At 47.0% G+C, this 12,500-nt stretch overlaps 1 protein-coding gene across 1 annotated transcript in view; it reads right to left on the bottom strand.

Moving 5' to 3' along the window:
- LOC139394558 (protein diaphanous homolog 3-like) overlaps positions 1-12,500 on the bottom strand; it is a 174,513-nt gene that overhangs the window by 18,181 nt on the left and 143,832 nt on the right. Inside the window, exons 15-16 of the mRNA XM_071142653.1 lie at positions 11,834-12,121; positions 3,287-3,401 (exon numbers count right to left, since the gene is read on the bottom strand). Coding sequence (XP_070998754.1) covers positions 3,287-3,401; positions 11,834-12,121 — 403 coding nt within the window. The remainder of the gene's footprint in view (positions 1-3,286; positions 3,402-11,833; positions 12,122-12,500) is intronic.

The raw sequence follows: 12,500 nt of genomic DNA, 5'->3' as shown, positions 1-12,500 counted from the left end.
CATCCAGGTTGGTTAAGGAGAAACCCCTCTGTAGAGAATAACACCTGATTCATCCAGGTTGGTTAAGGAGAAACCTCTCTAGAGAATGACACCTGATTCATCCAGGTTGGGAAGGAGAAACCCCTCTGTAGAGAATGACACCTGATTCATCAAGGTTGGGAAGGAGAAACCCCTCTCTAGAGAATGACACCTGATTCATCCAGGTTGGGAAGGAGAAACCCCTCTGTAGAGAATGACACCTGATTCATCAAGGTTGGGAAGGAGAAACCTCTCTGTAGAGAATGACACCTGATTCATCCAGGTTGGGAAGGAGAAACCCCTCTGTAGAGAATGACACCTGATTCATCCAGGTTGGTTAAGGAGAAACCTCTCTAGAGAATGACACCTGATTCATCCAGGTTGGGAAGGAGAAACCCCTCTGTAGAGAATGACACCTGATTCATCAAGGTTGGGAAGGAGAAACCCCTCTGTAGAGAACGACACCTGATTCCAAGATATCGTCAAGATAAGCAACTTAAAGTAACACGTCTGGCAACGAAGCGTCACATTTCCCACTTTGACAAACTTAGAAAAAAAGCAGCAAAGCATTTTGAATGTCAGGGGTCAAACAGGTGAATAACATAGAGGTCTTATATGACTCAGTGAAAACCTTCTAGAGACTTCCAACCAGACGGAGAGTTCTATTAGACTGAGTGGTACAGTACTGCTCTGACAAAGACATTGATTTTATCAATATTATTGATATGGGAGAGCAGCACAGAGACATGGGAGAGCAGCACAGAGACATGGGAGAGCAGCACAGAGACATGGGAGAGCAGCACAGAGACATGGGAGAGCAGCAAAGATATATGGGAGAGCAGCACAGAGACATGGGAGAGCAGCACAGAGACATGGGAGAGCAGCACAGAGACATGGGAGAGCAGCACAGAGACATGGGAGAGCAGCACAGAGACATGGGAGAGCAGCACAGAGACATGGGAGAGCAGCACAGAGACATGGGAGAGCAGCACAGAGACATGGGAGAGCAGCACTGAGACATGGGAGAGCAGCACAGAGACATGGGAGAGCAGCACAGAGACATGGGAGAGCAGCACTTAGATCAGCTAGGTCTGACGTAACTAGACCAGAACATCCCTGATAGACAGAACCTCAGGAGGTCTGACGTAACTAGACCAGAACATCCCTGATAGACAGAACCTCAGGTCTGATGTAACTAGACCAGAACATCCCTGATAGACAGAACCTCAGGAGGTCTGACGTAACTAGACCAGAACATCCCTGATAGACAGAACCTCAGGAGGTCTGACGTAACTAGATCAGAACATCCCTGATAGACAGAACCTCAGGTCTGATGTAACTAGACCAGAACATCCCTGACAGACAGAACCTCAGGAGGTCTGATGTAACTAGACCAGAACATCCCTGACAGACAGAACCTCAGGTCTGACGTAACTAGACCAGAACATCCCTGATAGACAGAACCTCAGGAGGTCTGATGTTAGCTAGACCAGAACATCCCTGATAGACAGAACCTCAGGTCTGACGTAACTAGACCAGAACATCCCTGATAGACAGAACCTCAGGTCTGATGTAACTAGACCAGAACATCCCTGATAGACAGAACCTCAGGAGGTCTGACGTAACTAGACCAGAACATCCCTGATAGACAGAACCTCAGGTCTGACGTAACTAGACCAGAACATCCCTGATAGACAGAACCTCAGGAGGTCTGATGTAACTAGACCAGAACATCCCTGACAGACAGAACCTCAGGTCTGACGTAACTAGACCAGAACATCCCTGACAGACAGAACCTCAGGAGGTCTGATGTTAGCTAGACCAGAACATCCCTGATAGACAGAACCTCAGGAGGTCTGATGTTAGCTAGACCAGAACATCCCTGATAGACAGAACCGCAGGTCTGATGTAACTAGACCAGAACATCCCTGATAGACAGAACCTCAGGAGGTCTGATGTAACTAGACCAGAACATCCCTGACAGACAGAACCTCAGGTCTGATGTTAGCTAGACCAGAACATCCCTGACAGACAGAACCTCAGGTCTGATGTAACTAGACCAGAACATCCCTGACAGACAGAACCTCAGGTCTGATGTAACTAGACCAGAACATCCCTGATAGACAGAACCTCAGGAGGTCTGATGTAACTAGACCAGAACATCCCTGACAGACAGAACCTCAGGTCTGATGTAACTAGACCAGAACACCCCTGATAGACAGAACCTCAGGAGGTCTGATGTTAGCTAGACCAGAACATCCCTGATAGACAGAACCTCAGGTCTGACGTAACTAGACCAGAACACCCCTGATAGACAGAACCTCAGGAGGTCTGATGTAACTAGACCAGAACATCCCTGATAGACAGAACCTCAGGAGGCCTGATGTTAGGTTCCTCTCCATCACCTGTCCAAGTGTTTGTATATCTGTACTGTCTCCATTATTTAATACCTTGATGTCACACAACAAGGTGCTCCTCTGGTGTGTGTACAGTGTGTGTGTGCGTACAGTGTGTGTGTGTGTGCGCGCGTGTACAGTGTGTGTGCGCGCGTGTACAGTGTGTGTGCGCGCGTGTACAGTGTGTGTGCGCGCGTGTACAGTGTGTGTGCGCGCGCGCGTGTTGTCTGTCTGTCTGTCTGTCTGTCTGTCTGTCTGTCTGTCTGTCTGTCTGTGTGAGTGTGTGAGTGTGTGAGTGTGTGTGTCTGTGCTGCATGAAGGAGTAGTGACAGGTAGATAATGGCTGAATGAATAATTCAAAATGGTGTCCTCTACGGCACGGTGAGACGGTGAACCAGCTAGCGGACGACATCACGACACGACCAGAGGAGTATAACACGAAGCCAGCTCTTCAATTAATCAGGAGAGGAGATCTGGACAAATAGACAACAACAACGGAGGAGGAGGAGGAGGAAGTCCCCTGCTGTCTCTGTCTGCTTGGTTAACCTTATTAAAGAGCCACTATGACACTGTGGCACTTCCTGGTGGTACGATACAGGACCATGATAGTTCTCCTCTACCTAGTGGTACGATACAGGAACATGATAGTTCTCCTCTACCTAGTGGTACGATACAGGACCATGATAGTTCTCCTCTACCTGGTGGTACGATACAGGACCATGATAGTTCTCCTCTACCTGGTGGTACGATACAGGACCATGATAGTTCTCCTCCACCTAGTGATAGCTAGACAGAGACACAGAGAGACACAGATAGAGAGACAGAGACACAGAGAGACAGACAGAGACGATAACAACAGTAGTTAGCCTGACCTGGTCTGTATGAGCCAAAGGTGTGCGCCAGTCTGTTGAGCAGGTCAGGGTTGTCATAGCGATCCTCGTTAGCCACCACCCAGAAACAGCTCTCGGACATCTCCTGGGGGCGGATCTACACACAGACACACCAATAGAAGGCAGGCGAGACCAGCGGGTTAATATGTGAACATGGACAAGCAGCCACAAAGGAAGTACTGAGCACATATGCATCTCATTTGCATAGTCCCTCCCCTATACACACCACAACACAGCATCACAGCAGAGTCTCAGTCTACAGCTGATAGAAGGACCAAACACACATATGAATCTCATTTGCATAGTCCCTCCCCTATACACACCATCGTCTCAGTCTACAGCTGATAGAAGGACCAAAGGTCTTTCCAACACCAAACACACATCTGAATAATGAGGGTGTTTCAGATAGGAGGACAGACCGTAATGAGGGGTTTCAGATAGGAGGACAGACCATGACGGGGGGGGATATGACTGAAGACACGTGACCTTTACAATAACAAGAACCATGGATAGACTCCCCACCAACACACCACACACACACACACACACACCCCCTCTCTTCCTATCTTCCCTGTCTTCCCTGACACATCTCTGAGGACTGTTCTAGCTGGTCCTGATAGAGATAGTGTCTGCTGTTCTAGCTGGTCCTGATAGATAGTGACTGCTGTTCTAGCTGGTCCTGATAGATAGTGAATGCTGTTCTAGCTGGTCCTGATAGAGATAGTGGCTGCTGTTCTAGCTGGTCCTGATAGAGATAGTGTCTGCTGTTCTAGCTGGTCCTGATAGAGAAAGTGGCTGGTGTTCTAGCTGGTCCTGATAGAGATAGTGTCTGCTGTTCTAGCTGGTCCTGATAGAGATAGTGTCTGCTGTTCTAGCTGGTCCTGATAGAGATAGTGGCTGCTGTTCTAGCTGGTCCTGATAGAGATAGTGTCTGCTGTTCTAGCTGGTCCTGATAGATAGTGACTGCTGTTCTAGCTGGTCCTGATAGATAGTGAATGCTGTTCTAGCTGGTCCTGATAGAGATAGTGGCTGCTGTTCTAGCTGGTCCTGATAGAGATAGTGTCTGCTGTTCTAGCTGGTCCTGATAGAGAAAGTGGCTGGTGTTCTAGCTGGTCCTGATACAGATAGTGTCTGCTGTTCTAGCTGGTCCTGATACAGATAGTGTCTGCTGTTCTAGCTGGTCCTGATAGAGATAGTGTCTGCTGTTCTAGCTGGTCCTGATAGAGATAGTGTCTGCTTTTCTAGCTGGTCCTGATAGAGATAGTGTCTGCTGTTCTAGCTGGCTATTATAGCAAACAGACCCACCCACTCACACACAACCTAACCACCCACAGACAGGCAAGCACACACACAAACACACACTATCTACCTACCCACTCACACACACACACACACACACTACCTACCCACACACACACACACACACACACACACACACACACACACACACACACACATACACACACACACACTACCTCCCCACCTGCATGCAAGCACACACACACACACACACACACACACACTGCAGCCTCCGTCCCGTCGAGCAGGACTACAGACACTGAGCACAGTGTTCAGATGAATGGCTTGAGGAGCAGCAAGAATCGATGGGCTCACCAACGCTGGGTCTGTCACCACGGGTGAGTTAGGCAGGTTTAGGAAACATTTATTCTGACAGTAACACCACGGGTGAGTTAGACAGGTTTAGTCTGACAGTAACACCACGGGTGAGTTAGGCAGGTTTAGGAAACATTTAGTCTGTATCAGCTGGTCTGACAGTAACACCACGGGTGAGTTAGGCAGGTTTAGGAAACATTTAGTCTGACAGTAACACCACGGGTGAGTTAGGCAGGTTTAGTCTGACAGTAACACCACGGGTGAGTTAGACAGGTTTAGGAAACATTTAGTCTGACAGTAACACCACGGATGAGTTAGGCAGGTTTAGGAAACATTTAGTCTGACAGTAACACCACGGGTGAGTTAGACAGGTTTAGTCTGACAGTAACACCACGGGTGAGTTAGGCAGGCTTAGGAAACATTTAGTCTGACAGTAACACCACGGGTGAGGTAGGCAGGTTTAGTCTGACAGTAACACCACGGGTGAGTTAGGCAGGCTTAGGAAACATTTAGTCTGACAGTAACACCACGGGTGAGGTAGGCAGGTTTAGGAAACATTTAGTCTGACAGTAACACCATGGGTGAGGTAGGCAGGTTTAGGAAACATTTAGTCTGACAGTAACACCACGGGTGAGGTAGGCAGGTTTAGGAAACATTTAGTCTGACAGTAACACCACGGGTGAGTTAGACAGGTTTAGTCTGACAGTAACACCACGGGTGAGTTAGGCAGGCTTAGGAAACATTTAGTCTATCAGCTGGTCTGACAGTAACACCACGGGTGAGTTAGGCAGGTTTAGGAAACATTTAGTCTGACAGTAACACCACGGGTGAGTTAGACAGGTTTAGGAAACATTTAGTCTGTATCAGCTGGTCTGACAGTAAACCCACGGGTGAGTTAGACAGGTTTAGTCTGACAGTAACACCACGGGTGAGTTAGACAAGTTTAGGAAACATTTAGTCTGACAGTAACACCATGGGTGAGTTAGGCAGGTTTAGGAAACATTTAGTCTGACAGTAACACCACGGGTGAGTTAGACAGGTTTAGTCTGACAGTAACACCACGGGTGAGTTAGACAGGTTTAGTCTGACAGTAACACCACGGGTGAGTTAGACAGGTTTAGGAATCATTTAGTCTGTATCAGCTGGTCTGACAGTAACACCACGGGTGAGTTAGACAGGTTTAGTCTGACAGTAACACCACGGGTGAGTTAGACAGGTTTAGGAATCATTTAGTCTGTATCAGCTGGTCTGACAGTAACACCACAGGTGAGTTAGACAGGTTTAGTCTGACAGTAACACCACGGGTGAGTTAGACAGGTTTAGGAATCATTTAGTCTGTATCAGCTGGTCTGACAGTAACACCACGGGTGAGTTAGACAGGTTTAGTCTGACAGTAACACCACGGGTGAGTTAGACAGGTTTAGGAATCATTTAGTCTGTATCAGCTGGTCTGACAGTAACACCACGGGTGAGTTAGACAGGTTTAGTCTGACAGTAACACCACGGGTGAGTTAGACAGGTTTAGGAATCATTTAGTCTGTATCAGCTGGTCTGACAGTAACACCACGGGTGAGTTAGACAGGTTTAGTCTGACAGTAACACCACGGGTGAGTTAGGCAGGTTTAGGAATCATTTAGTCTGTATCAGCTGGTCTGACAGTAACACCACGGGTGAGTTAGACAGGTTTAGTCTGACAGTAACACCACGGGTGAGTTAGACAGGTTTAGGAATCATTTAGTCTGTATCAGCTGGTCTGACAGTAACACCACGGGTGAGTTTGACAGGTTTAGTCTGACAGTAATACCACGGGTGAGTTAGGCAGGTTTAGGAAACATTTAGTCTAACAGTAACACCACGGGTGAGTTAGACAGGTTTAGGAACCATTTAATCTGTATCAGCTGGTCTGACAGTAACACCACGGGTGAGTTAGACAGGTTTAGTCTGACAGTAACACCACGGGTGAGTTAGACAGGTTTAGTCTGACAGTAACACCACGGGTGAGTTAGACAGGTTTAGGAATCATTTAGTCTGTATCAGCTGGTCTGACAGTAACACCACGGGTGAGTTTGACAGGTTTAGTCTGACAGTAACACCACGGGTGAGTTAGGCAGGTTTAGGAAACATTTAGTCTAACAGTAACACCACGGGTGAGTTAGACAGGTTTAGGAATCATTTAGTCTGTATCAGCTGGTCTGACAGTAACACCACGGGTGAGTTAGACAGGTTTAGTCTGACAGTAACACCACGGGTGAGTTAGACAGGTTTAGGAATCATTTAGTCTGTATCAGCTGGTCTGACAGTAACACCACGGGTGAGTTAGACAGGTTTAGGAAACAATTAGTCTGACAGTAACACCACGGGTGCGTTAAGGCAGGTTTAGGAAACATTTAGTCTATCAGCTGGTCTGACAGTAACACCACGGGTGAGTTAGACAGGTTTAGGAAACATTTAGTCTGACAGTAACACCACGGGTGAGTTAGACAGGTTTAGGAAACATTTAGTCTGTATCAGCTGGTCTGACAGTAACACCACGGGTGAGTTAAACAGGTTTAGTCTGACAGTAACACCACGGGTGAGTTAGACAGGTTTAGGAAACATTTAGTCTGTATCAGCTGGTCTGACAGTAACACCACGGGTGAGTTAGACAGGTTTAGTCTGACAGTAACACCACGGGTGAGTTAGACAGGTTTAGGAATCATTTAGTCTGTATCAGCTGGTCTGACAGTAACACCACGGGTGAGTTAGACAGGTTTAGGAAACATTTAGTCTATCAGCTGGTCTGACAGTAACACCACGGGTGAGTTAGACAGGTTTAGGAAACATTTAGTCTGTATCAGCTGGTCTGACAGTAACACCACGGGTGAGTTAGACAGGTTTAGGAAACAATTAGTCTGACAGTAACACCACGGGTGAGTTAGGCAGGTTTAGGAAACATTTAGTCTATCAGCTGGTCTGACAGTAACACCACGGGTGAGTTAGACAGGTTTAGGAAACAATTAGTCTGACAGTAACACCACGAGTGAGTTACAGGTTTAGGAATCATTTAGTCTGACAGTAACACCCCGGGTGAGTTAGACAGGTTTAGTCTGACAGTAACACCACGGGTGAGTGAGACAGGTTTAGGAATCATTTAGTCTGACAGTAACACCCCAGGTGAGTTAGACAGGTTTAGTCTGACAGTAACACCACGGGTGAGTTAGACAGGTTTAGTCTGACAGTAACACCACGGGTGAGTTAGGCAGGTTTAGGAAACATTTAGTCTATCAGCTGGTCTGACAGTAACACCACGGGTGAGTTAGACAGGTTTAGGAAACATTTAGTCTGACAGTAACACCACGGGTGAGTTAGACAGGTTTAGTCTGACAGTAACACCACGGGTGAGTTAGACAGGTTTAGGAAACATTTAGTCTGACAGTAACACCACGGGTGAGTTAGACAGGTTTAGGAAACATTTAGTCTGACAGTAACACCACAGGTGAGTTAGACAGGTTTAGTCTGACAGTAACACCACGGATGAGTTAGACAGGTTTAGTCTGACAGTAACACCACGGGTGAGTGAGGCAGGTTTAGGAATAATTTAGTCTGTATCAGCTGGTCTGACAGTAACACCACGGGTGAGTTAGACAGGTTTAGGAAACATTTAGTCTGACAGTAACACCACGGGTGAGTTAGACAGGTTTAGTCTGACAGTAACACCACGGGTGAGTTAGACAGGTTTAGGAAACATTTAGTCTATCAGCTGGTCTGACAGTAACACCACGGGTGAGTTAGACAGGTTTAGGAAACATTTAGTCTGTATCAGCTGGTCTGACAGTAACACCACGGGTGAGTTAGACAGGTTTAGGAAACAATTAGTCTGACAGTAACACCACGGGTGAGTTAGGCAGGTTTAGGAAACATTTAGTCTATCAGCTGGTCTGACAGTAACACCACGGGTGAGTTAGACAGGTTTAGGAAACAATTAGTCTGACAGTAACACCACGAGTGAGTTACAGGTTTAGGAATCATTTAGTCTGACAGTAACACCCCGGGTGAGTTAGACAGGTTTAGTCTGACAGTAACACCACGGGTGAGTGAGACAGGTTTAGGAATCATTTAGTCTGACAGTAACACCCCAGGTGAGTTAGACAGGTTTAGTCTGACAGTAACACCACGGGTGAGTTAGACAGGTTTAGTCTGACAGTAACACCACGGGTGAGTTAGGCAGGTTTAGGAAACATTTAGTCTATCAGCTGGTCTGACAGTAACACCACGGGTGAGTTAGACAGGTTTAGGAAACATTTAGTCTGACAGTAACACCACGGGTGAGTTAGACAGGTTTAGTCTGACAGTAACACCACGGGTGAGTTAGACAGGTTTAGGAAAAATTTAGTCTGACAGTAACACCACGGGTGAGTTAGACAGGTTTAGGAAACATTTAGTCTGACAGTAACACCACAGGTGAGTTAGACAGGTTTAGTCTGACAGTAACACCACGGATGAGTTAGACAGGTTTAGTCTGACAGTAACACCACGGGTGAGTGAGGCAGGTTTAGGAATCATTTAGTCTGTATCAGCTGGTCTGACAGTAACACCACGGGTGAGTTAGACAGGTTTAGGAAACATTTAGTCTGACAGTAACACCACGGGTGAGTTAGACAGGTTTAGTCTGACAGTAACACCACGGGTGAGTTAGACAGGTTTAGGAAACATTTAGTCTGACAGTAACACCACGGGTGAGTTAGACAGGTTTAGGAAACATTTAGTCTGACAGTAACACCACGGGTGAGTTAGACAGGTTTAGTCTGACAGTAACACCACGGGTGAGTTAGACAGGTTTAGTCTGACAGTAACACCACGGGTGAGTTAGACAGGTTTAGTCTGACAGTAACACCACGGGTGAGTGAGGCAGGTTTAGGAATCATTTAGTCTGTATCAGCTGGTCTGACAGTAACACCACGGGTGAGTTAGACAGGTTTAGTCTGACAGTAATACCACGGGTGAGTTAGGCAGGTTTAGGAATCATTTAGTCTGACAGTAATACCACGGGTGAGTTAGGCAGGTTTAGGAATAATTTAGTCTGACAGTAACACCACGGGTGAGTTAGACAGGTTTAGTCTGACAGTAACACCACGGGTGAGTTAGACAGGTTTAGTCTGACAGTAACACCACGGGTGAGTTAGACAGGTTTAGTCTGACAGTAACACCACGGGTGAGTTAGACAGGTTTAGTCTGACAGTAACACCACGGGTGAGTGAGGCAGGTTTAGGAATCATTTAGTCTGTATCAGCTGGTCTGACAGTAACACCACGGGTGAGTTAGACAGGTTTAGTCTGACAGTAACACCACGGGTGAGTTAGACAGGTTTAGGAAACATTTAGTCTGAAAGTAACACCACGGGTGAGTTAGACAGGTTTAGGAAACATTTAGTCTGACAGTAACACCACGGGTGAGTAAGACAGGTTTAGTCTGACAGTAACACCACGGGTGAGTTAGACAGGTTTAGTCTGACAGTAACACCACGGGTGAGTGATGCAGGTTTAGGAATCATTTAGTCTGTATCAGCTGGTTAAATGCTACTTGAAGGATCGAGGGGGAAAAGCTGAGACATTTTAAAGTAAGTTGTTTATTTTTAAAGTCCAACTTTCTTCTCTGACATATATATCTTATATTTATTTATATATCTATAAAATGGCAACAACAAGCAACAGTACAGATGTTTCCAGGGCTAGCGTTTCCGTGCCAACAGCCATTTAAAGCCGGGGGGGGCTCCTCCCTCTCCTCTCTGATTGGACCAGAAGTCTCAGACGAGACTTGGCTCAGCACAGAAGACCAGATGTTGTTTAATCTCGTCTCGGTGATATTACTTCACGCTATTTTACAATTCATATTTTTGTTAAAATCTCACTTCCCTGTTTTCTTCTCCTTCCCATAAACGTTTATCCAGCTGTTGAACAAGCTGGACCATCTGATCTGTTGAGGAAGGAAGCTCTGGGAGCAAGGATTACGTCCCAAACGACACCCAACTACCTATATATATATATATATATATATATATAACATCAGAGAACTACTTTTTAAGCCATGGTAAAGTAGTGCACGACACACTGAATATTAGGGTGTGATTAGGTGACGCCTTTGGTGTTGTGATCAGCTTGTAAACAGGTTTCAAAGGAGACCCCTTTGTGGTGGTGTACAGCTGTACAGGACGACACACACACACACACACACACGTTTAATATGCATGAATCTATCCCCCCCCCTGCAAAAAAAAACCTCTACACTGATAGGACTTTAAAGTTTAGAGACGGTGCCTCTAAAACTCAGGAGAGATCGCTAGAGAATTTAATTTATTGTGTGATCATCAGGCAGGCCTCTTGAGTAGCACTTCACACACACACACACACACACACCTCAAAACAATCCTTGTTCACACTGTGTTTTCAGACACACACCATGTTAGCTACAGAAGGCCAGGCAGTGTGTGGGAGGAGGGGGGGGGCTAGGGTAATGGACTGGGAGAGAGGATGTGTGTGTGTGAGCGAGAGAGTGAGTGACTGAGTGAGTGAGTGACTGAGTGACTGACTGAGTGACTGACTGACTGACTGACTGACTGACTGACTGACTGACTGAGTGAGTGAGTGACTGACTGACTGACTGACTGAGTGAGTGACTGAGTGAGTGAGTGACTGAGTGAGTGACTGAGTGAGTGACTGAGTAAGTGAGTGACTGAGTGACTGACTGAGTGACTGACTGACTGACTGAGTGAGTGACTGACTGACTGACTGACTGACTGACTGACTGACTGAGTGAGTGACTGACTGACTGACTGACTGAGTGAGTGACTGAGTGAGTGAGTGACTGAGTGAGTGACTGAGTGACTGACTGAGTGACTGAGTGACTGAGTGACTGACTGAGTGAGTGAGTGAGTCTCACCTTGGACCAGTTGAGGCGCTTCATGGAAGTCTCAAGCTTGAACTCCTTCTTGGGCCGGAGTCCGAAAGGCAAGGTGTTGTGGGTAGGCGAGCCCAGCCCACAGAACCCCGGGGGAGGAGGAGGGGGAGGGGGGCAACCGAACGGGGGAGGCACTCCTGGTGGGGGAGGTGGGCCGCAGCCTGGGAGTGGGGGAGGAGGAGGGGGAGGAGGCATGGGACCTCCCGGACCAGAAGGAGGCGGAGGGAGGGAAGGACGGGCGGAGGAGAGGGCCACTGGGACCGCTCCAAACTGAGGAGGAAAACAACATCAAGGAACTGGATTAGTTTTGATCAACTAAAAATATATGTCCTTTTTCCAACAACCTCTTACCTACATTTGACATTTAAAGCTGCCAGTTTAACTCAGTTACCGATATCTTTAAGCAATAAGGCCCGAGGAGGTCTGGTGTATGGCCAATATATCCCGGCCAAAGTCTATTCTTAAGCACGACGCAACGCGGAGTGCCTGGACACAACCCTTTAGCCGTGGTATATTGGCCATACACCACAATCCCCCCGAGGTGCCTTACTGCTATAATAAACGGGTTACCATGGTAACTAGAGCAGTAAAAAAAAAAAAAACACATGTTTTGTCATAACCCGTGGTACACGGTCTGATATACCACGGC

The sequence above is a fragment of the Oncorhynchus clarkii genome, unplaced genomic scaffold, assembly GCF_045791955.1.
Source record: "Oncorhynchus clarkii lewisi isolate Uvic-CL-2024 unplaced genomic scaffold, UVic_Ocla_1.0 unplaced_contig_471_pilon_pilon, whole genome shotgun sequence".
In the NCBI taxonomy this organism is placed as follows: domain Eukaryota; kingdom Metazoa; phylum Chordata; class Actinopteri; order Salmoniformes; family Salmonidae; genus Oncorhynchus; species Oncorhynchus clarkii.
The sequence above is the reverse complement of the archived record's forward strand: the minus strand, read 5'-3'. Positions and strand labels throughout refer to the sequence as shown.